The sequence below is a fragment of the Heteronotia binoei genome, chromosome 21 (assembly GCF_032191835.1).
Source record: "Heteronotia binoei isolate CCM8104 ecotype False Entrance Well chromosome 21, APGP_CSIRO_Hbin_v1, whole genome shotgun sequence".
NCBI lineage: Eukaryota > Metazoa > Chordata > Lepidosauria > Squamata > Gekkonidae > Heteronotia > Heteronotia binoei.
Window position 1 is genome coordinate 81,547,879 of NC_083243.1, and position 25,549 is coordinate 81,573,427.

Sequence of the window (25,549 nt, forward strand, 5' to 3'; positions counted from 1 at the left end):
TTCTCACACATTCTCTGCGAGCTGATAAGGCATGGCTGTGTGAATCTGGGGGAGAGGCATTCTACACCGTTAATACAAAGTTACTCTAAACATCCTGGATCCAGATGGATTTATTATGCATCCAAGAGGGGGAAAGAGAGAAGGGGGGAGAAGAAGAAAAAGGGGAAAAGACAAAGGTGATACTCTGCTGTAAATCTGGCCTGTTTACTAGGTACAATTAAAACCAACATTTAGAAATAGCATGCTTGACAGCTATGGGCCAAACTTGACTGGCAGATCCATGCATATTTATAGGGTTGCTGGCTTCAGATTGGGAAATTCTCAGAGATTTGGAGGTGGAACCTGGGAAGTGACCTCAGTGGGGTATAATACCATAGAGTCCACCTTCCAAAACAACCGTTTTCCTCATGAGAATTGATTTTTGTAGTCTGGTGATCAGTTGTAATTCCAGGAGGTCTCTAGAAGAAATGTATTTATACACATGTTGACCCATTCCACCTTATGTCTTGATTGAGGGGTGAGAAATCCTGCCCTTTTGTCACCATATTGTACTGTGCTCTGTAGCATTCAGCAGTTTCTTCCAGCTTGGCTCAATTCTAGTATTGCAGCTGGGTTGGAAATAGAGTTCTGAATGTAATGACAAGTTGCAATGTAAGACACTTTGTTAAAAATAATCTCACCCACTTTAGATATGTATGGATGAACATGTCTCTAAATACATGTAAATTCCTCATATCTACTTTGGTCATATGTAAAAATCTTGTCCTCTAGAATGAATGACAGGTGATTCCAAAATATTTTAGTTTAGTTGTTATGAAATTACATACAGAGATATAAACAGTTATTACAAATTATATTAAAGTATGTGAGAGTTTATTATTAAGAGAATTAAAGAGTAGATTATTACAGTCTCAAGTTCAAAATTCAAGCTACTATTTAAGAATCGTAGTGGCAGAGAATAAGCATGCTCATCCATGCTATGATTCTATCTGTGCTTCCTCTTGACCCATATTAGCTTGCTGTTTTCTCAGGTGTCCAATCACAATCATAAGCAAAAGTTTGAAATAAACTTTCTCAGCCTCTCATGCCCAAAATTTGGTTCTTAGAATCTAACCAGCAAAGAGACAATTTTACAAAGAAAAGATGCAGGGGGAAAAATGCAGTGAGGTGCATCTTTTATCCTAAAAAAAATGAAAGTTCTCAGGGCTAATCTTCATCTATAGCCCTGTTCACATTACAGTGAATGCATATAAAATGTGAGATTTCTCCCACAGAACCAAACTTTTTTGGCTTTTCCTCCTGCCTCATCTACCTTCCCTTTCTCCCACTGGCCCCTCTCAACTCCATCCTGACTGGAGACTCAGTTCTGGACCCTCCCACAGCCAGACCTGTCCTGTCCGGTCCTGTCTTGGTCCCTGGCTCCTTGCCTGGGCTGAGGCTATGGTGGAGGAAGTGGTGTACTCCCTTGGAGTGATGACTGCTTTCCTGATGGTGTTCTTTGCCACTACAGGCCTCCCCCAGCTGGTGCTGCTTGCTGCGATCATTGGCTTTGGCGAGGCAGCTGGCAGTGTTCCTTCCTGCATTCTCAGGGATGTCCCAAGCTGCAGCTGGACCCCCAGTTGTTGGCTGCTGTTATGGTGCTCCTTCCAGGTAACAGGTCAGCAGTCCCAATGGCAGGTCTAGGCTCACCAGCTCTGGGGAGGGCCCAGCTGCAGGAAGGAGGGTGAAGTCTAGGCCTGGTGTTGGCCCTAGACAGAAAAAATGTGTATAGAGTAAACTTGATTTTTCTTTATATGTGCACTGAGTAATTCTCATGTTACATTCAATGCATAAACAGCTGAACATGTGGTTTAAACCTCACATTTATCCAGGTACTGGTCTCTGGTTCTATTTGTAAAGTGAACATATATTGGTTCTTTTCAAACAGATGTATGAACATATATGCAGAAAGCATGTTTGTCTCCTATAAGTTGTGAACAGAACATATAAATATTCTATCTTACCATTGCTTTGCTTTGAAATGTAAATCAAATTCTGTGTCCTGCAAATCAAGAAAGTATGCATCACAAATTCTGACATGTTATCAGAGCCTTCATGATTTTCTTCTGTGAGTCGTAAGCACAGTTCTCTGATAGATTTTCTGTTTTCCACTATGACTGTAGCTCTTGCTCCTGCAACTGGTTCCTTCTTGCCTGGAACTGTTTTGTAGAACACCTTCATGATGCCATCTCTCTCCCTTTCTTTAAATCCTCTTCAAAAGTCACATTTTCTCTGAAACTTTTGCATTACCCCTTACTCTACCAGCTCCACTGAAACTCAGAATTTTGCAATAAAAGTTTATAGAGAGAGGTTATCCAAAAGGCATAGTGAAACTGAGATCCATAGCAGTGAATAGGGAACAAACACTGGCAGAAAGATTCTGAGAGGGTGTTTTCGCACTTACGTTTTACTGGCGCGACGACCCTCCTCATGCCGGCGGATCTGCAGTGATTTCGCACTAGAAGCGCCGGCGCAGCCCATTGCGCCGGCTACTTCCGTCGCTAAGCCAGCGCAAACGTTTTCCTGCTTCTTGGCGGTTTCCGTTTGCGCTGGCTTAGCGACGGAAGTAGCCGGCGCAATGGGCTGCGCCGGCGCTTCTAGTGCGAAATCACTGCAGATCCGCCGGCGTGAGGAGGGTCGTCGCGCCAGTAAAACGTAAGTGCGAAAACACCCAGATAGATTACAATACACCATGAAAGCACAATCTATATGCCAAATAATTAGGAATCATATCATGGCTACTGTCAGATACAGGAATCATGTTATGCCTATTGTCAGGTGATAGGACACTACAAGTACAATAACTGCCACCTGTGGACAGGATAGAAATTAAAGAGTTCACACATCAGACTGGGGGGACAGCAACAATTTTTTTTTTCAGTAACTGCAACACAAAGAGGCTAAATCAATTATTGTGCCAGAAGACAACTACTGTATATGCTGACACAATTATTGTCTAGCTTCTTACGGATTTGATACTTTTGAAAAGTCCTTAACATGGTGGATATGATGTTGTATTGATTTTTATATCAAATTTGAATATTAGCAAAAACACATCAATTCATTGAAGAATTTGTATAAATATTTATTATTTACATTATAGTATTGAACAGTTATTCATGGTGTGGTTTTTTTGCCTTTATACCTTTTATTCCACCGTGGTCCCACTAGTGATTTACAACTTCTTGCACTCTGGGGCATAAATAAAACCAGATTTTGTTTTTTTTAACTATGGTTAGTTTGTGAAACTAAATTTCATTTCACAGGCAACCACTTCAATTCTGGTGTCCCTCAACAAATACTATTTACTTTACTCTCTCTTGACTAGGAGGGCATCGGCAGAGAACAAGACAGGATTAAATCAAGGTGTTTCATTCAGACACCATGCAAAACCATACTTAAGACTAACTGTGGTTAATAAATAAGCTTCAGATCTTGGTGTGAAGAATCCCAACTAACCAAAGTGAAATTCAGTGTCTGCATTCAGTCAAGAAGTTACTATAACAAATTAAATCATGGTGTCATGTGATGACTGAACTCAGCCAATAAATCAGAAAGTGTAGACTGAATATTGACAGTCTCAAGTCTGTGGCATTCACAACAACCAACATAATTCTAGCTTGAAGTCTCCAGTTTGGGACCCTAGTAATCCTACTGGGATGACCCAAAGAGCTAGACTTGCCAGCCTCCAGTCCAGGTAGGGGATCCCTGGTTTTGCAAGCTCCACCCCACTGCCAGCCAGTTGCCCAGCAGGGGGAAGCCCTGCCCCAACAGCCAGGTTGTGCCTTTAGACCTAGACAGCTTTAGAAGAAGCTTGCAAACTGTGTTTTGGAATGTGTGTGTGCCTTTAAATCTCAACAGGATGTGAAAGCTGCATGGAGAGGGGCGAGCAGGCAGAGCCACATGGCTCTTCCTTGTGAGTGTGTGAGAGAAGAAGAGAGCACAATCCCTGTATTCATTTCAGAAGTTGTCTGTATAGTTAAAAAGATAGTAAAAAGTCAATTAGAACCTGATTATGGGATGGAGGAAAACTGCACCCCTTAGACCTCTCTCTTCTATACTTTAATTTGCCTGTGTTAGTCTGAAGAAGTTGGTGGAAATACAGCAGTTTGTTACATTCAGTAACTCCCATGAGCGGGGCTTTTTTTCTTGGGAAACATGGCAGAACAGAGTTCCGAAAACCCCTCATGGAAAAAAAAATATGAAAAAAAAAACATTTAAAAGTTTATGAGGGGTGCCCATGTGTTTCTCCTTCATTTTTCTCTTGAAGGTTCCAGCACTTTCAAGAAAACCCCCTCTACCAGGGAGTAAAGCAATCACCCCAGGGAGATCACAAAATTGTGGACTTGCTTTCATTTAGTGGAAGTGCAGCTGCTGGGGTACAAGGAAATGCAGACTGTATTCAGGGAAACTGCAGTGCTGTATTTTTATTTATTTATTTATTTTAGGGAACTGGGAAAATCTGCATGTTTCACCCCCAAAGTCCCCAGGTATTGTTTGAGTTAGACCTGTCAACCTTACAAGGAGTCTGCCAATTAAGATCTTCCTTACAAGTCACCACCTACAAAGTTTGGTGGATAGTGACTAGAAACAGGAAATTTTCAGTGGTGGCACCTCAGCTTTGGAATTCATTCCCCTTATGGTTCACCAGGTGCCTGCCTTACTGTCAGGGCCAGATCTTGGTGGGGCAGAGGGGGGTGTTTGCTCCGGGTGCCAATGGAGGGGGGGGCACCAAATTCGGTATGGAGTCCATTGTATTCTATGGGACCATAAAATAGAATGGTCCATAAGGGGGCATCTTTTTTTAATTTTGCCCCCCCCCAAAAAAAAAAAACCCATGTAGATCTGGTCCTGCTTACTTTTGCCTAGGTGACAGGCCTAAACATTTCTTTTTACAATTCAATCTCATTTTTAGTTGTTGCACAGTCTCCTATGAGCCCAAGGACTGTAACCTAGGGTTGACAGCCTCCAGATGGGGCCTAGAGATCTCCTGCTTTTACAACTGATCTCTGGCTAGCAGAGATCAACTCCTCTGGAGAAAATGGCTGCTTTGAAGAGTGGACTCTATGGCTTTGTACCATGCTGAGGCCCCTCCCCTACCCAAATCCCACCGTCTCCCAGCTCCATTCCCAGAGTCTCCAGCTATTTTCCAACACAGACCTGACAACCCTATTTTTATGTATATCATTTAGGCAGCTCAGTGGTTGTTTTATGCTGCTTTTCTGAAAATTGTTTTAAATTTTGATAATTTATAGTGTTGGATTTGGGGTACTTTTGGTATTTATGGTATTTTTGGTTTCTTTACAAGGAGACAATAATGCAGGAAAAGAGGAAAGATGGTATAGAAATATTTAAATAGTTTAAATGAATAAATTCAGATATGCATCTATTTGCAGTGATTAGAAATAATCTGGGAAAAGCTGCACCATACATTTCTGCTACAGCTGTAGCTTGGGTATTACTACTGGTAGTAAAAGAGCTAAATGTAAGGCAACAGATGCTATATTACAGGATAATATCCTAACTTGCCATAAGTCAGTGACTAGCAAAAGGTAGGCTAATAGTGTCCAAAATAAATATAGAGCATCTGGGAGACATCTTATGTGCTTGGCTTTCCCCCTTGCCTGAAAGTCTGGCATTACTTACATCATTTATTACATCCTGATCAAAGGGAAATGAATTTAAAGGCAAGGTCAATCTTCTGTTCCTCTGTACATTTGTTTTACACGACATGCAAGCACCCTGAAATAAACAAGATTTATTTATTTTAATTTTAAAAATCCCTTTAAAATTACTCTAGTAATTAGAGACATGATAATTATAATTCATCCAGATTGCTACCATGCTCATTTATAACATACAAAGCAAGGAAGTGACCTCTTCTTGGGGAGCAGAATCTCCATCTCCGCTTGCTTGTATTTGGCATAGTGGAAGATGGCGGGATCTGTACTGTGCGAGTAGGATTTACTGCACAATGAAAGGTTTTGGGTTTCTTCAAAGGATCCTTTCAATGTACACTTGACAACTTGTTCTAAAGAAAGAGAGCAAGTACAAAAAAGAGAGTTTATACTAGCACCCCCAAATCTCACCCAAACCCATTGTAAATAAAATCAGCATTCCTTCCATTGGAACCTGTATATTTAGACATAATACATTGTTTTAAAATTCATAGAATCATAGAGTTGGAAGGGATCTCCAGGGTCATCTAGTCCAACCCCAGTGCAGAGAGTTATGAGTAAACCATTTCCAGTGCTAAATAAGAAAATGAAAAATTTCCCCACTAATTATGATTACATGTTTTTAGCCCAACCATTTTCAAAGGAGGCTAGAGTGACATATATGTTTCTCCTGTCTTCCCCTTTTATTCTCACAATAATCTTGTAAAACCTTGTTAGGCTAAGACAGAATTACCACCTGGGCCTGTTGGGGGAATCCAGTATATATCCCAGGGCATACATGAATTTCCCTCAAAGCACCTCAGGACGGTTTCAGGTTGGGAAAATGGTTCAGAGAGGAAGGCTTTTTGATACCCATCACATCTCTGATCGCTGTTGGGCAGCACTCATGTGGAAACTCAGGAGAACCCACAGCTCACATTTGGTTGCCTGACAGTGTATGGACCTAGACCAACCTCTTGTACTCCATCATGTGTGCATTTAAATCTCATAGCTAAATGGGGATTTGACTCAGAGTGTCCCAGTTCTTAATCTGACATTTATCTTAACAGACTCTAAGTATACTTAGGATCTCAATCTTGAAAACACTTTCAAAAACTCATTAACAGCCATTGGTGCCATGGATACTGTTGTCCCAGCTCCTTCTAAATTTAAATGTGGTGCAGGCTGGGCAGATAGTTGCCTAGGCTATGAGAAGGGCCAAGGGGTAAGTCATATAAGGGGGTTCATGTAAATTTCATTTGCCACGTACTGCTACCCTTCCACTTTCCCTAAGTCAACACGGGGCTAGCCAGGCACATTGGAACCAAGCAATGAATGGCTATGAATGGCTTATTAAGGGACTTTCCCTGGACACATTTCATTTTCTGGGGAAGGAAAAGGATAATTAGGATTGGTCTATGGATTGATTAGGTCATAACTAGTTTGGCAGGAGGAAAGCAGATTGCTCATGATAGGTAGGGTGAATTAGTGAGCACCATAAGTCATCAGCATGATGAAAGTGGCCTTGATCGGGCAGAAAGGCAGGGGCCAAATTTTGTAAATAAATATAACAATGAAAGCCTCTGTGGCATTGATTAGTGGTAGATGCAGATCAGGGACTATCCACACTTGGCTCCTTTAGGATGACTTTGGGCCAGTGAACTTTACAGAGTGGTTTGAGGATGAAAGTGAGTGGGCATGATTGGAGGAAAGGTATATATAAAAATCAATAGCTATAATAACAAACTACTGTCTTGATGTATCTTTAGGAAATTATGCAGTTATGAAGAATAGTTCTAGTCCAGCTCATTTATTAACTGGATATCATGTAACCATAATGATCTCACAAGATGCAAGGCAATTAAGCTCAAAGGGTTCACTGAATACCAAATAACTCTTTAATAATCAGTATAAAAATGAATGTGCAAAACAAAAAAAATGTAATAACTCAGATACTAGTGCATAAACTTAATCAAGTCTTTTACTCTGGGCAATTGACTTGACTTTAAATTTTGAAGTAAAAAATTAAAAATATATCAAATTATGGATTCTGGTATTTGTGACTAATCTAGCCTAGATTTAATCTAGAGTGCATTCTTAAAGAACCTATAATCTTGACCTGGAAGAAGAATTTAATGAAGTAATAATCTCACGCTTAGAATGCTTTTTCTTCTTCCTTTTCCTTCGGTCCACCTGAATTTCCAAGCAGCAAAGTTCACGACACTATAAGAAAAAATAATCCACAAAATAGTGAACAACCAAAAGTCCAAAAAGCACTGGCTTGGGTTTTCATCTCACTGTTTATACTGAGAAGAATATGCAAGCAGCCATCATATTGTTTAATTTTGTAATTCAGTTTTATTTTATCATTTACTCTATGTATTATACTGCCATTTATTGCATTGCTTCCCACAATGAGCAAATCATTAATCAATTGATTAAACAAAGTTAGAATTATTAGGCACATAGAGGGACAAAGCCTGCTGAGAGGAAATTAGCATGGCTTTTGCAAATGGAAGTCCTGCCTCACCCAAGGCCAGCCCTAGGATGCATGGTACCCCTGGCAGACTTGCCACCCACTGCCCCCCTTCGTGGTGGCACCCTGTCAAGCATGAGATTTCAAAATAACCAGTCCTTGGGGTTTTGAAACAAAGTTTGGTTTATTGATAATCCATGTGGCTCAGTTGAGCTAGGTATTGGAACTGATACTTAGTAACAACAGAATACAAGCTTTAAAATGGCACATCAAAGGTTCTATAAACAATTCTACATTCACGTGTGAAGTTCACACTCTAACTTCCTTATCTCTATTGCGGTTGGCTCTTCCTGGGTCCAGGCCTCGCTGGGCCTGGGAATGAGTCCCAGGAGGTCTTATCTTCAAAGAGGACATTCCTGCATTTATTAGTAAAAGCGAAAGGAGCAATGGAGGGGGTTAGCTACTTTGATGTGCCTGAATCTATTTCATGGTTAGTAACAATTCTATACTCTGACTATTATAACAACTAGAAAATTCACAATGCTTGACACACACCCTGCTGCTCCCTCAGCAGTGCTGTGCCCCGCTGCCCCCTCCATGGCACCTCCTCCTCCCTCCCTTCACCACCATTTCAATGCCTGGGAAGGGGCGGTTGAGCACTGTGCTTCCCAGGCTCTTTAAAGCCCCCCCCCAATCAGTTGATTGGCAGATAAAATGGTGCTGGGAAGGACGAGCGAGCTGCTGAAAGAGCAGCCACCACCACTGCCTCCTCCCTCACTTTCTGGATCATGGGGAAGGAAGGTGGGAGGCAGCAGCCACTATTTCAGTGGCTTGCTCATCTTTCCTGCCATTGCTGCCCCCTCAATCTTACACTGGTTGTGATCACACCAGAGGGCCAGCATAGGCGCCGCGAACCTCGGCACCATTTTACCCACCAATCAGCTGATCAGTGAGGGGGCCTTTAAAGAGCCCAGGAAGCGCAGTGCTCCACTGCCCCTTCCCAGGCATTGAAAAGGTGGGGAAGGGAGGGAGGAGGAGTTGCTGGGGTGGGGGGCAGTGGGGTGAGGTGCCACATAGGGGGCAGCAGGGTATGGTGCCACTGAGGGGGGCTGGCAGGTGGCAAGTCTGCCTGGGGCACCATGTGCCACAGAGCAGCCCTCACAGGCAAAGGAGGCATTTGCCTAGGGGAAGGGGGGAGGTCCAAATTCAGCACCTTTGTCCTGCTAGCACCCTAGGTAAATCCCTAATTTGCCTAGTAGATGGTCCGGCCCTGGCCTCACCAACCTTTTGGAGTTTTTTTTTTGAGAAAATGAAGAAGCATGTAGACAACAGTGACCCAACAGACTTTCTATATTTGGATTTTCAAAAGGCTTTTGACAAGGTGCCTCAACAGAGACTTTGAAGTAAACTTAGCAGTCATGGGATAAGATGACACATTCTCTTATGGATTAAAAACTGGTTAAATGACAGGAAGCAAAGAGTAGGGATTAATGGGCAGTTCTCACAATGGAGGGAAGTAAACAGTGGTATCCTGCAAGGATCAATATTGGGGCCAATGTTCCCTCTAAGCTGCAGAGTCTTGTGAGCAAAAATTCTACTTTGTGAGCTACTGGTATTAAAGTTGTGAGCTACTGGCATTAAAGTTGTGAGCTACTGCATAAATTATTGTGCTCTGGGATCATCCTTCCTGAGCTAAGACAAAAATGTGTGAGCTGGAGGCTAAAAATCTGTGAGCTAGCTCGTGCTAACTCAGCTTAGATTGGGGCTGATACTATTTAATGTATTCAGCAGTGATCTGGAACTAGGAGTGCACAATGTAGTGGCCAAGCTTGCAGATGACACAAAATTATTCAGGATGGTGAAAACCAAGGCTGACTGTGAAGAGTTCCATGAGGTCCTCCACGATCTGGGTGTGAGTGACAATACCGCAAATCAAGTTCAATGTTGGGAAGTATAAAATGATGCACTTTGGGACAAAAATCCCTCCTTCAAATATAGGAAAATGAGGTCAGAATGTACTGAAACGGAGAGGCAAAAGATCTTGAGGTCATAATGGATAGTTAAATGAAAGTGTTAATCCAGTGTGCTTCAGTGATGAAAAAGGCAAACTCTGTGTTAGGGATTATTAGAAAAGGGATTGAGGATGCCCCTGTATGTCCCTATAGTGTGCCTTATTTGGAATACTTTGTACAGTTCTGGTCTCCAAAAGGACACTACAGAGCTGGAAAAATACAGCAGAGGGCAACTGAGATGATTAGGGCGTTGGAGCACCTTCCCTATGAGGAAAGAAAAGAGATGATTAAAGGAGGACATGATAGAGGTTTATAAAATTATGCATAGGGTGGAGAGAGTTGACAAAGATATTTTCCCCCTCCCTTTACCAAAATACTAGAACTTGAGGGCATCCAATGAAACTGATGGGCAGTAGGTTCAGAATGGATAAAAGGAAATATTACTTTACACAGAGAGTGATTAATATGTAGAATTTCTCCTAGATGGTGTAGTGATGGCCACAGGAATAAACAGCTTTAAAAGAGGATTAGATAGATTCATGGAGAAGAAGTCTATCAATGGCTACTAGCAATGGTGATTGAGGAGAACCTCTACATTCAAAGACATTAAACCTGTAAATCCCAGAGCCAGGAGGCAACATCAGGGGAAGGCCTTGGACTCTATGCTCTGTTGTTGGCTATCCAGAGTTACTGGTTGGCCACTGTGTGAGAAGGGATGCTGAACTAGATGGACCATTGGTCTGATCCAGCAAGGTTTCCCTTATGTTTTTATGATGGCAACTAGGAATAAGGCCCGTTGTGGGAAACAATACAACGGGCTCTAGAAAGAGGCTCTGGGCAAGTGCCCTCCCACCTTTGCTGTCTTCCTACTCACTCAAGTGAAGACATTCACTCCCCCCCCCCCACCTCTGGGGGAGCTGATCTCTGCCATGTGGAGAGCAGTTGTAATTCTGAATGATATCCAGCCATCACCTGGAGATTGGCAACAGTGGTTCCCCAGGAGGAAATGGCTGATTTGGAGAGTGGAGTATATGGTATTGTACCTGTCTGAGGTCCAGGCTTTCCTCAATCCTCACCTCTCCAGGCTCCACCCCTTAAATCTCCAGGAATTTCCTAACCTGGAGTTGGCCACCCTATCTCATTCCCTCTCTGACTTCAGCTTTCCATCGCCTCCCCCCTCCCTGCAGCCGCTACGTAGGAAAAGGACAGTATTTCTCCACATTGTGGGGGAGGGACCAAAGAAGTTTACATCATTCTCCTCTCCCCCCTTTGATCTGAACAACAACCTTGCAATGTATGTTAGGTTGGAAGTCTGTGACTGGTCCAAAATCACCCAGTCAGCTTCCACAGAAAGAATCTGTGTTCGGCAGACCCTGTTCTGAAGCCATAACTCCTATGCCCTCCTCAAACTCCACCAAATAATCTCCAGGAATTTCCCACCAACCCGAAACTGGCAGCCATAGTCAGGACTGGCCCCAATGAGTTCTCCCTCAGAGACCTTCAGTGATACCTTTCAGACCAATACTCTCTCTCTGATAATGTTGTTGGTCTTAAGCACAGGACTTCACAAAATCCTGTCTCTTGTTTTCCTTCCCTATCTCTTTTTCTGAATCTCGCCTGCTGCTACAGGACACAATTTTTCCCCTTCTAGAGGAGATAGGGAGGAGTCCACAGCCAATCAAGGGAGTCCTCAGCCAATTGAGAGAAAGCCTTCCCTCCTCCTTCCTCCCTCAGCCAATCATGAAAGGCTTTTTCTTTCCCTCCTCCGCCATCCTTCAGCCAGTTAATGGAAGGCTTTCTTTCTTCCCTCTGCAAAGCAGTGCAACAGGCAGCTTAGCCAGAAGGAGAGTAGAAAGAGTCAGAAACTGCCAGCACCAAGGTGGTTGCCTTTTACTGACAAGCAGCTTGGATGGCAAGCAACAGCCACTCTGGAGGGAGAGTGGAGTGAAGTCAACCAATGAGTTCTCCCTCAAAGGCCAAAATAGGACTTGAAAGGACCTCCCCTGCCACCTCTTATTGAGAGAACCAAGCTTGTTGCTTTTTACTGAGAGAAAGCAAGGTTAGTTGCCTAGCAGCAGCCACTGCCTAGCAGTTTCCCCAGAGGGCCAATCTCCATCTGTCCTGGGGGCAGCAGTGCGTGGGGGTAGTAGAGTCAGCCAATGCAATGCAAGAGCAGTTGATTGATGATTTGATGGGCCAAAGGCTGATGAACAATCCCAGCCAATCAGGGTGCTCCATTTTGCCAAGATGAAAGGACTTTTATTATATAAAGGATTCCAAACTGCTGTCCTTCTCTTCTCTCTCAGCCTCTTATACCGTCATGATACAAGGCAGCTTAAAGATTCTCCTGGACCCAGTAGTGTCATATGTATTGTCTAATTGTACCATAGGAGAAAAATAAATTTAAAAAATGAAGGTTACCACTATTGCTCCATTTGTTGTGATCATTTCAGGAGGACCCATTCTAGAAAAAATGGGGGGGGGGGGAGAAGAGATGTTACAACTTGAATAATCTAATTTACAAAAAAAATTCAGGTCATAGTTAAATCTATTAACATTTTATTTCCTTTTTTGTTTCTGATGGACATTGTCTTTAGTGATAGAGACCCCAAGTCTTGCTGCTAAGTAAAGCCAGTCAAAAAGTAAATGATTGTGAAACACACAATGGCCAAAAAGATTCAAGGAGTTCTTGATCAAACCCACTTTCCATAGAAAGGAGGGATGCTTTATTGATTGGAACCTGGCATAAACTACAATGTCAAGAATGTGTGAAAGAATTTAGGCAGCAATTAACCTGCAAGATCTTTTAGATCCTGTATTACACCCTTCTGAGCTCATTGACTTCAATGGTCTTTTCAGTGTACAACTGTGTAGGAGTGCACTGAGAGTAATATGACTAGGATGTTTGGCTCTAGATATGGACAGCGAACCTATTTATTATGACAGCAAGATTTTCCAAGACCAATCCAGTTAGTGTTTTCATTGCTAGTATCATGTCCTACAAACTGTCTGCCATCCTGGTCAACACAGTTGTGCTATACTTTCTCAGAGCTGCTGTCACCGCCCACCACCATGCTCCTTTGAATGACTGGGATGACACAGCTCTTTGTCTCTTCTTGCAAAATTCCCAGGGGAAGGAAATTCAGATCCCTGAAGCAGTGTGAAGAGGTGGCCCAACCCTAACTTCTGGCTGGGATTGGCAACTGCATAATTCATTTTGCTAATACCAGAAAATTGTTTCAGAATTGCATTGCTAAATAACTTGTCATTGGTTGTTTTGTATATAAATAACCTGAGGAAATATTTGGTTCATTATTCAAAGGTCACACCATTATATTTGATTAAAAACATTACCTCCTGATGTAGAAGTCCAATGCTAGCTTTCTCTAGTGATCATAATGCTTTTGTGGGAGACCAGCACACTGTGCCAGTGCATGAAACTCTTGCAAGCCAGATATTTCTTGTGTCGATACCCCTGCTGGCCTCTGCTAGTTGAAACGGATCTGCTCATTGCAAGCATCTACAATCATACAAAACCAGCAATAGGGATGGACACAAACCAGCTCACAAACTAAAGTCCATGATGAATTGTGGCTGGTTCATGAAGTGAATTTTCAAGATGTTCATGGAAGTTTATGGCAGTTTGTGAATGGATACATTTCCAGACAGACTGTCCCTCCTTAATCAAAATATTTACCAAACTTCAAAACAATGAGAGGGGGACAGAACTCCCCAGCCTTGGAAAAACTCTGGTCAGTTTCAAACTAGTCATGTCAGTTTCAAGAGGGTTTTCCCCCTTTGATCACCTTCCTGTTTTCCCTTCCCATTTTTTTGCACAGAGCTGGCAAAGTACCCCCTTGCTTGGATGTGTTGTGACAGTGCTTTGAAAGCAGTCCTTTTAAGCTTGCAATGCCAGTGGCGCAGGGTTCTGCAGGGCATTCTGCACATTGTAATTGCAGGGGTTCTCTGGTTTGACATTAGTCTTACTTTTGCTTGTCTTGTCACAATGGCACTGGGTTCTGCTGGTCACTAGTACATTGCACTGGTCTGCTGGGCTTGCAACCCCCCCTCCCTGCTTATTCTGTGCTTCACATCAGTCCTGATGAGCTGGCATTGCCACAATGGCACTGGGTTCTACTGGGTACTAGTATGTTGCACTGGTTCTGATGGGAGATGTACTAAAAAGAATGAAAGGACTGCCCATTGGAAGTGATGCAGGAGGCTTGAAAACCCATTAGAGACAATGGGAGCCAGGAATGCCAATTGACTTGCATGGGCTCAATTGGAATCCATTACAGCACAAAATACTTGCAATGAAAATATGGAGTGGATTTTCAGTTAACGTCTCTGGGTTCAGATAAACTGCTGTGGGACTGGAATAACACGCCCCAGAGTGGAATGAGAGCCCCTGGGAGTGATGGGAATGTTTAGGGAGTGAAACATAAACCCTGAGACAGGAATGATGGATCCTGGAAGTAGTAGATGTGTTTAGGAGCTGGCATAGTAGCCCCTAAAGTACAATGGGGGGCCGTGATAGTAGAAGAAGACTACTGACACTGGTATGACAGGCTGCAGAGTGGAATGACAGTCCCTGGGAATAGCAGAAGTGTTCTGGAGCCAAAATGACAACTCCCTGAGTGGAATGAAAGCCCTGATACTAGGAGAAGTGTTACGGGACTAGAATGACAGCCCCCTGAATAGAATGGCAGCCCCTGGGAGTAAAAGTGTTCTAACACTGAAATAACAGTCCCCAAACTGGAATGACAGCCCCATGTGAATAGCAGAAGTGTTATGGGGCTGGAATGACAGCCTACTGAGTGGAATGACAACTCCTTGGAGTAGAAGTGTTCTGGAACTGGAAGGACAGCCCCCAGGGTAGAATGGCAGCCTCTGGAAGGGAGTCGAAGTGTTTTGGGTCCTAGAACATTTATCCTAGTCTCAGGGGCCTTCATTTCAGTCTGGGGACTGGGACTTGCAAAAACACCCCCTCTAGTGCAGAGATTCTCTGGGATTTTGATTTTGTTCTGCTGGGCAATAGAAGCCCTTGCATTCCCCCTCCCCCGTTTTTCCTCCATTGTTTCTAATGGGGCACCTTCAAGGGGGGGTGTCATAATTTGGACCCTATAAATCAAATCCTCACCTAACTTGGAGGGCAGATAGAGGGCCAGAGATCTCCTGTGAGCTTGATGTCTCTAGCGCACCGGAGGGGGGATTCCACTGCATCAAGAACCTCAGGAACCAAACCAGTTCATTTGGCCCTTAGAAGTTTGTGATGGTTCATGGTTTGCAAACTGGACACATCATGAACCTAACTGCATTTTCCTGCCTTGTGCCCATCCTTAACAAGAAACTATAGCTGCCTACTGTATAATGACAGGTACTCACATTCATTCCTGTTTTGCTTTCAGGTTTGTGACAACCATCATTGGAAAATCTGACATCATGGAAGCTGGTTCTGAATAACTACTCATACAAGTGTTGAAATAAAGGCAATCTCCATCCTACTAATTGCTTCCTAGCTAACACACAGGGTGTGGCTAAAGATTGCTGATTTGAATTACTGGATCTTGAGTTTCTATTTTCAAAGACAGCAAGTGACTAAAATAAAGTTCATGGTTGATTTTGTTAGTCTGTCAGCTGCAATTGTATTAATTACAAACTTTATGATTTATTTATTTATCTATTTACATCATTTGTGCCCTGACTTTCTACCCACTGGAGAACCAAAACAACTTATATTATTCTCCCCTCCATTTTATCCTCACAACAGTCCAGGCAGGTAGGTTAGGCTGAGAGAGAGTGACTGGCCCAAGATCAGTGAGCAAGCTTCTATGACAAAGTGGAAATTTGAACCTGGGTCTCCCAGATTCTAGTCCAACATGGCAACAACTGCACTACATCAGGTCTCAGAATAATAACAAGACTTATTTTTTTACAAGAATTGGCTTACTCACATATTCTCCAGTGTAAACTCAACCTCCAATTCCTCATGTTTCTGAAAATTAAGTTATAACATAAGGGAAACAATAGTTCTACAGTGGTTCACACAGTGGTCTCTCTCTCTCTTTTAATTTTCAAATGCTTTACAAACTATAATGATACAGATAATGTATATTGAGAAATAATTAAACAATATCCAAAAGAAACTACTGTACATACATGTACAATATATCCTATACTTTATATCTAAAACAAATTCAATAAGACTATTTCAATAGGGGGAAAAAACTATTTCAAGTAATCTAGATTACCAACTAAAACTTGATGTACAAATCACTGTTCAATAATGTCTTGAAAGTTCTGTCTGACTACATTCCAAGTCTTAGGAAAAATAAGTAAAGAAAAGCCAAAAGAGAGGATTTGTCAATGAGATAAATTGCTTGGTAGAATGTCATGAGCTGAGATATATTCCAGAAATGGGAACTCTCTCTTGATTTGTGAAGATTAAATAAAAATGGAATATCAATGATGCATGAAGAGTTTCCAGCTCAACATCAGGAAGAACGTCCTGACAGAGCAATTCCTCAATGGAACAGGCTTTCTTGAGAGGTGGTGGGCTCTCCTTCCTTGGAGGTTTTTAAATAGAGGCTAGATGGCCATCTGATAGCAATGCAGATCCTGTGAATTTAGGGGGAAGTATTTGTGAATGTTGTGCATTGTGCAGGGGATTGGACTAGATCCTGAGGCAATTATGTCTGGTTTTGAGTCAAATTTCAATCACAATGAGTGACAAAAATAGTTGCCTGCAGTTCCTGCCCTCTGACTGGTGTACCTACAGGGCCCTTTCTATTCTGGTGCCAAGACTTTGCATCTCTTTTCTATGGAAGTTCACCTGTCAGCCAATCTGTTGACTCTTAGACACTGGGCCAAAACCTTTGTATTCTCTACTGATAGTCAGGGGTGGAATTCTAGCAGGAGCTCCTTTGCATATTAGGCCACCCACTCCTGATGTAACCAATCTTCCAAGAGCTTAGAAGGCTATTTTTTGTAAGCTCTTGGAGGATTAGCTACATCAGGGGTGTGTGGCCTGCTAGAACTCCACCCCTGCTGATAGTGAAGCATTTCATTACTGATAGTTTCATTATGGTTTTAGTTTTAAAAACTGCTGCATTCAGAACTTTTAAACTGCGTTGGCAACCTTCAATTGTACCTTGGAGTTCTTTGAGAACTACAACTGATCTTCAAGTTACAGAAATCACCTCCTCTAGGGGAAATGGAAGCTTTGGAGAGTAAAGTCTATATTACATTATCACTCTGCAGAGCTCCCTCTCCTCCACACATTCTGCCCTCCTCAGGCACTGCCTCCAAATCCCTAAGAGTTTCCCAAGACGGATTTGCCAATCCCACTTTTAGATCTTTCAACATAGGATGGCTATAAGCCAGTTACTATTTTGTTTGGGTTTTTGGCTTTTTCTTTTTAACCACCTGAATTTTAGACATTTGCTCAATCTGCTTTTAATGGTTTGTTGTACCAGTTTATATTATTATGCTTGCTGGTTTAATTTGATTTATTGCAAACTTTAACAATAATTTATTGTATTAATTATTGTTTTGAATCACTTTTTGAATATTACATTGGTGAAATAGTATATAACATTTTAAGTAAATATCTTAATAGAAATATTGCTTTATTTATAAGGGAAGGAAATTTGTTTTTTTAAAAATTGAGAGATATTTGACATACTAACAATACATCTTTTTAAAGTGCATTGTTCTACATAACTGAGAAGCCCTTAGTGTTTTATAGAGTGCCAGCATTATTATAGAGGCTAACCATGTGTGGGGATCTCAGGTTTGCATGGCAAAATTCATCTCTGGCCCTATGCTGCAATGTGCAGAGTAGAACAGGTCCTTCAGATCCCCACCCTAGGCTGGCAATGCTATCCTAAGAAGAGCTACACACTTCTAATTGTATTAGAGTCAGTGGGCTTTGAAGGCTGTAACTCCACTTATGATTGCACTATAGGTAACCAGAGATTACAGTGGGAATTGTATATAAAAATGATCTGTCCAAGTTACTCATTATAATATTAAGCTTTCCTTTGTAATAGAAAGACAGCAATAGGAAGCATGGAAGCCTTCCATTAATGTGTATTAGCACAGTGGCTAACTATACATACTCACCTGTGGATTCAACTCAAATGTCTTAAAAATTGACTCTCTAAGAGGCACTTCAGCTATGTCAAAATGAATGATACGGTGCATATCATCTCGAATAACGTCTTCATCACAGACAATCAGTTCCAAGACATTCTGAAATGGAAATACATTATAGAAGCACACCATAACATAGTTGTAAGTGAACCAAAAGCCATTTTGCCCAACTTTGTATCTCAGAGGAAGACATCTGACTGCCATAATACGCCAAAGGGAACAGCTAAAAGCTCAGTGGTGAAGCAATTGGCTTTCCTACCAAAGATCTTGGGCTCCCTCTCTGACAAACAGTTCAAAGTTATCTCAAGTAGCAGAGTTGGGAAATATCTGTTAAACTCCTAGAAACAGTTGCTGCCCATCAGAAAAAGCAGCACTGAGTGATAGGGAAAGGCAAAGTGTTCACCAAAGAGGAGGAAATCATTAGTAAAGGCCTCAAACTTTTCTTTGCTTCATCGAGTAGAACCCAGGTAAGATACATATTTCCTTACCTTAACCTGACTCTGGATCCTGAAAAAGAATGTTTCATTCCACACTGGATCCTTGCAGTTGGCAACCGTTTTAGTTCGAACCTTTTCAAATGAGGCAGTAGGCAGCCACAAGGTTACATAACAATCAGTTTCACTTACTGCAGAAAAAATACAGAATTTTGTTAAATTTATGGACAGAAGAGAAATACATAGTAGACTAGAGTGAGCTTTTAATCTGGTGGAAGCAGCAGCCATTTCAATTTGTTTTTAGGGAAAGACACAAACCAGCTGATGAACCAAAATTTGTTATGAATTTTGATCATGACAACCTGTTTGAAGTTCATGAACTGAAGTTTATGACCTGAAGAACTGGGATGAAATGTCACAAATTTTGGTGCAATTTGTAGTGGCTCATGATGGTTTGTGAAAAGCAGAAAGCAGAAGTTTACCCCTACTTTCTGGTCTTCACAAGAATGAGCTGAGAAGCTGAGATATCCTTGCCACTCAGCTGTTAGGTTTGAATGTCTCTGATCCATTTAAAGTCTGCTTTCAGCTTCCTGTGGCTTTTGTGGGGAACAGAAAGGGTTTAAATAGCTCCAAACCATGTAAACTACCACTGCTTTCTGCTCCCTGCAGCCTTCCATGGGGAGCAGAAAACATTGGTTTAAAAAGCTAAAAGCGATGGGGAGTTAAAAGCTAAGTTTAAGTGGAAGAAGTGAAGTGCCTTCCAGGGGACACTTCACCTCCACCTCAGGCTCTCTTGCAGAGCCCCTTTAAACAGGCTGCAAGAGGGAGCATGAAACAGCAGAGAAAGACTTCTCCATGCTAGCCGAGCAATCTCAGGCTCACTTGCATAGTCTGTTTAAAGGGGCCATACTAGGCATCCTGAGGCAGCTGAGCAGGCACAAGTGAGCCCAAAGCAGCTGGGCCAGTGTGAAGAAATCTCTTCCCACAGGATCAGCTGTTTTCAGTGCCTGATGCACAATGAAGCCCCAAACAGCTGGGCCAGCAGAAAGGAAGGGGCGAAGTGCCTTCCCGGGGGTCCTTCGCCCCATCTTTTTGCTGGCCATGATCAGCAGATATGAGAGGGTGAAGTTCCCCTTGAGAGGCACTTCACCCCCATATTTAACCCTCTAGTTTTTCTTCAAAGCTGTGGGAAGCAGATCTGGAAGGCTTAAATAGCTCAGAATGGGAGGACCCACTGTTTAGCTATCTGGTTTAAATAGCTCTGAGCCATTTAAACCTCTGCCTTCTGCTCCCACCACATTCACAGAAGACAGAACGCTTTCTTAAACTTTAAACAGCTCACAAACCTATATGAACATTTCAGTTTGGATACTGACATATCCATTCAGTTTGGTTCATGGTTTCGTTTGTAGTTCAGCCATGAACCACAAACTGAACCGCAAAAGTGCAGTTTGTGCCCATCCCTATTTGTCTGCTTGGGCACTGCAGTATGATAGCTGGCAGCCAATTGGGTACTGGATGTGGTTCAAAGTTTGGGTATTAACTAGACATGGGCATGAACCAATCCACAAATTGTGATTTGTGTACGAATAAGGCCAATTCAGGACTTTTTATTTTTGTAGGAAAAGTCCAGCAGGAGCTCATTTGCACATTAGGCCACACCCCATGACATCACCATTGTTTCACATGGGGCTTTTTTGTAGAAAAAGCTCAGCAGGAATTTGTTTGCATATTAATCCACACCCCTGACTCCAAGCCAGCCGGAACTGTGTTTCTGTGCATTCCTGCTTAAAAAAAAAGCCTTGTTTTGTTCCAAACCAGTTCAGCTCTTGGTGATTCATTTGGTTCATTTTTCTTTTTTCCAGATAGCCTGGCACTTGAGTGAGAGCTGAAGCTGAGCTTTCCTGGGGGCACCTGCTTTGGGGGGTACAACTCGGGCATTCAAAATCCAATCTTCATCAAACTTGGAGAGTGGGTGGAGGAGAGCCTGCTGAAGATTCCCAGTGAGTTTTACGCCTCCCAAACAAATCAAACCAATGAAACATGAACTGGTTTGGGCAACCATATGAATCACAAAATAAAATGAACCGCCATTTCCCCAGTTCATGCCCATCCTTAGTGCTGACCTTCAAAGTCCTATGCAGCCAGGGACCAGCATATCTACAGAACAATCTCTTCCTGTACGTGCCCCGGAGAGCCCAGCACTCTTCAGACCAACATCTCCTGGTAGTCCTCAGCCTGAAAAATGTCTGCTTAGCCTTAACCGGGGCCTTTTTTTTGCCCTGGCCCGGTGGAATGTGCTTTCATCTGAGATCAGGGCCCTGCAGGACCTTGTGCAGTTCTTTGGCTGAAGTGGTGGATGCTCAACCATCTTGACCTCCCCTGCTCACAGCACCAGCCATAGAGCCCCATATGTTATCCTGTTTCCAAGATTGTAGAAATAAGGTGAGCCTGCTTCGGCGGGGAGGGCGGGCTATAAATCAAATCAAATAAAATTAACTATACTCTAACTAACATCTTGCAGGAGGTACTATCAAATCCATTTTTTAGGCTATATGTTTTAACATTTTTTATATTTTCCTATATGTTGTAACCACCCTAAGCCCACTTGTGGGGTAGGGTGGGATATAAATCTAATGACATAAACTAACAATTAACTAAATAACTAAGGGCAGGACTTTTTTTGAGCAGGAACGCATAGGAACACAGTTCTGGGTGGCTTGGCATCAAGGAGTGTGGCCTAATATGCAAACGAAGTCCTGCTGGGCTTTTTCAACACAAAACCCCTATGTTTAACAATGCAGATGTCAGGGGGTGTGGCCTAATATGCCAATGAGTTCCTGCTGGGCTTTTTCTACAAAAAAAGCCCTGATGAAGGGCATATTTTACTGACTTAATCCAGAAGAACTGACCAGTGTTATGTAAGAAGCATGCCTACTTAAGTTCAGCTAAATAGTGGCCATTCAAGTAACTGGATTTAATAATAATAATAATTTTTTATTTATATCCCGCCCTCCCTGCCAAGGCAGGCTCAGGGCGGCTTACAAGACATGGTACGTATGCCGTGATATAACAATAAAATCAGAATAATAACAATTAAAATACAATTCATAAATTTAAATTAATTTAAATTAAATAATTATCTAAAAACCAGTATAATTTAATGATGCTACAGTCTCAGTATATATAAAACGGCTTAATATTATTGCCAAGGTTCCACCTTAAAAAGCAAGTTGAAAGAGGGCGGTTTTACAAGCCCTACGGAACTGATTAAGATCCCGTAGGGCCCGCACCTCCTCTGGCAGCTGGTTCCACCATTGGGGTGCCATTATCGAGAAGGCCTGCTCCGTTGTTGTTTTTAGCTTGGCCTCCTTTGGCCCAGGGATTTTCAGAAGGTTTTGTGAACTAGATCTCAGTGCTCTCTGGGGAACATATAGAGAGAGACGGTCCCTAAGGTAGGCGGGTTTTCGGCCATATAGGGCTTTAAAGGTAATAACCAGCACCTTGTAGTGAACTCGGTAAACAATTGGCAGCCAGTGCAGCTCCCGCAGCCTAGGCCGCACTTGTTCCCACCGAGGTAGTCTCACTAACAGTCTGGCTGCTTCATTCTGCAGTAGCTGCACTTTCCAAGTTCGGTACAGGGGCAGCCCCATGTAGAGGGCATTACAGTAGTCTAACCTCGAGGTGACCATTGCATGATCACTGTTGCCAGGTTGCCACGCTTCAGGGAGGGGGCCAACTGCCTCGCCTGCCTGAGATGAAAAAAGGCGGATATAGCAGTGGCTGCTATCTGGGCCTCCATTGTCAGGGAGGGCTCCAGTAGCACTCCCAGGCTCCTGACCCTGCGCACTGGTACCAGTGATGCAGCGTCAAAAGCTGGTAGGGAGATCCCCTCCCCCAGCCCGCCGCGGCCTAAGCAAAGGACCTCTGTCTTTGCTGGATTCAATTTCAGCCTGCTCAACTTAAGCCAACCTGCCATGGCTTGCAACGCCTGGTCCAGATTTACAGGGACATCGTCAGCCCGGCCATCCATCAATAGATAGAGCTGGGTGTCATCAGCGTACTGGTGACAACCCAGCCCATATCTCTGGGCAATCTGGGCTAGGAGGCACATGTAGATGTTAAACAACATTGGGGAGAGAACTGTCCCTTGAGGCACCCCACAATTAAGTAGGTGTCCCTGGGACAGCTCTTCCCCAATCGCCACCCTTTGTCCCTGACCCTCAAGGAAAGAGGAGAGCCACTGCAAGGCTAGCTCCTGGATCCCTGCGTCGGCAAGGCGGTGGGTCAGCAGCCGATGATTGACCATATTGAACGCGGCTGATAGGTCTAACAACAGCAATACCGCCAAACCGCCTTGATCCAGATGACGCCGGAGATCATCCATGAGGGCGACAAGCACTGTCTCCGTCCCAGAGAAAACTCTGTAACTGCAACGCCATGGCCCTCTCTATAACTTTGCCCCAAAAGGGCAAATTTGAGACCGGCCGGTAATGCGCCAATTCGGCCGGGTCTGATGTAGCCTTTTTCAGGAGGGGGTGGACCACTGCCTCTTTCAGGGGTGTTGGAAAAAACCCCTCCGAAAGAGATCTATTTATGATGTCCCATATAGGACATCTTAGCTCCTCCTGACAAGCTTTAATTAGCCAGGAGGGGCATGGGTCCAGATCACAAGTAGTTGGCACATGTCAACTTCCTCCAAGCTGAGCGAGTTGAAGCAATCCAGGATCAAACCAGAAGACAGGCACGGGGCCTCAAGTTCACATACTGTATTCAATATGGCAGGGCAATTGTGGCGGAGTGACCGGACCTTGTCTGTAAAAAAATTCGCAAAAGCCTCACAGCCAATCTCTAATTGCTTAACATTTGGCTTGCCTTGTGGCAATGTAGTGAAATTCCGAATTATCCTAAACAATTGTGCCGGGCGCGAATTTGCAGACGCAATCTTAGCCGCAAAATATATTTTCTTTGTGGCCTTGACTGCCATCTCATAGGACCTCATAAACTCCCTATAAGATGTTCTAGTTGCTTTGTTATGAGTACGTTGCCATTGCCTCTCTAGCCGTCTGAGACCTTGTTTCAGCTGGCATAGCTCCGGGAGCCAGCCTAATCCGATCTCGTCAATGCGATCTCATCAATGGCCCTGGAAAGCCAGTTATTCCAGGTCTCGACCAGGTCATCGAGGGAATTGCCAGAGGGCCAGGGATCCCGTAGAGCCATTTGGAACCGTTCCAGGTCCATCTGGCTCCATGGGCAAGCCATAATAAGCTCGTTGCCTAAACAGATTTGGAATGGAGCATCTACACGAGCCTTCAGGGCGAGGTGGTCCGACCATGGCACCGCTTCTGTGGTTATATCGTCCACCATAACCCCAGCTGCAAAGATCAAGTCTAACATGTGCCCGGCCTGGTGGGTTGGGGATGTAACAAATTGAGAGAGTCCTAGCATTGCCATGGATGACACTAGGTCCATCGCCTGACTAGAGGCCGGGTCATCAGCTTGGACGTTGAAGTCACCCAGGATCACCAGCCTTGGGTGCTGCAACGCCCAGCCTGCTACAGCCTCGAGCAGGGACGGTAAGGCGTTGGCTGGTGTGTTAGGTGGACGGTACACCAGCCAGATTGCCAACCCCTCTCCAACCTCCCACGCCAGACTGGCACATTCAATGCCCTCAATCCTTGGGGTGAGGAGTGCCCTAAAGGAGTATGCCTCTCGTATAAATAACTCCCCCCCCCGCTCGCTAGTCTGCGATTGGTGAAGGATTGAGTAACCCGGGAGAGCTGTTTGTGAGAGGGCCACTGTATCTCCCTCTTGGACCCAGGTCTCAGTAACGCAAGCCAGGTCCATATCCTGTTCGAGTAAAAACTCTCGAAGGATAGAGGTCTTATTATTAATGGACCTGGCATTGCACAACACCAATGACGGAGGCGAGTCATTTGACCTGACCCTACTACCTGTCACCCTCGGGATGGGACACAGACTGGAAGGTGACTGAGCACTGACTGGTCTCGGTCTCCTTCCCTTATATCGTTGTCTGTTCCCACCGCCATACCTCCCCCTCCCCAGGAGCACGGGAATCCCTAGGCCAGTCATCCCCCTCTGGTGGCAACTGCTGTCGTAGCCAGCACCAATGCCCAACTATCCACTCCGCCCCACCAGATCCCAATTCTCAAATCAACCCAGTCAAGCCCAACCCACAATCTCCCTTTGTACATTAATTGGAAAATATATAATTTAAATCTGATGGCAACAATTAACTATAAATCCCACCCTAATAACCACCCTCAAATTAATTTGCCAAAAATTTATATAATTCAAACCCAATCTATACAACAACAGATAATCAAAACGAGTTAATTGACAGAAATTCAAATTATAAACTAGCAGTTCATGAGAAGTAGAATGTTGTTAGGGAAAGTGCTATCATGCTAGTCATTACAAGTTCTTCCAAATTAGAGTAAATACGAGGTAGAGCACTGAGTAAAATAAAGTGCAGAGTCAGGTGTCGGCGTTGAGATAATGCCGCGTTAGGTGAAGTGTTGAGAGCAGTGGTCGTGCCACAGGGTGTAGGATAACACATATCAAGCAGCCAAGGGTCCAAGTCCAGTGCTCCCCGCACAACCAGGCAGGCCCGGGGAGGGTAGAAACCCCCCTCGTGCCTCCCCGTCATGCAGTAAAGCTCTGCCATTTTACCTGCGGAATTGACCGACTCATTGGGGACTCCTGCTCCACCCGTGTGTTCAACAGCACCCGGGGTCGTTGTCATAGGCTCTCCTC

At 43.6% G+C, this 25,549-nt stretch overlaps 1 protein-coding gene across 1 annotated transcript in view; it reads right to left on the minus strand.

Annotated features, from left to right (window-relative positions):
• The window catches only part of LOC132589606 (cytosolic phospholipase A2 epsilon-like), a 91,839-nt gene that overhangs the window by 37,448 nt on the left and 28,842 nt on the right, over positions 1-25,549 (minus strand). Inside the window, exons 3-10 of the mRNA XM_060262357.1 lie at positions 18,827-18,963; positions 18,309-18,437; positions 16,139-16,179; positions 12,606-12,648; positions 7,850-7,919; positions 5,901-6,070; positions 5,686-5,781; positions 2,004-2,041 (exon numbers count right to left, since the gene is read on the minus strand). Coding sequence (XP_060118340.1) covers positions 2,004-2,041; positions 5,686-5,781; positions 5,901-6,070; positions 7,850-7,919; positions 12,606-12,648; positions 16,139-16,179; positions 18,309-18,437; positions 18,827-18,963 — 724 coding nt within the window. The remainder of the gene's footprint in view (positions 1-2,003; positions 2,042-5,685; positions 5,782-5,900; positions 6,071-7,849; positions 7,920-12,605; positions 12,649-16,138; positions 16,180-18,308; positions 18,438-18,826; positions 18,964-25,549) is intronic.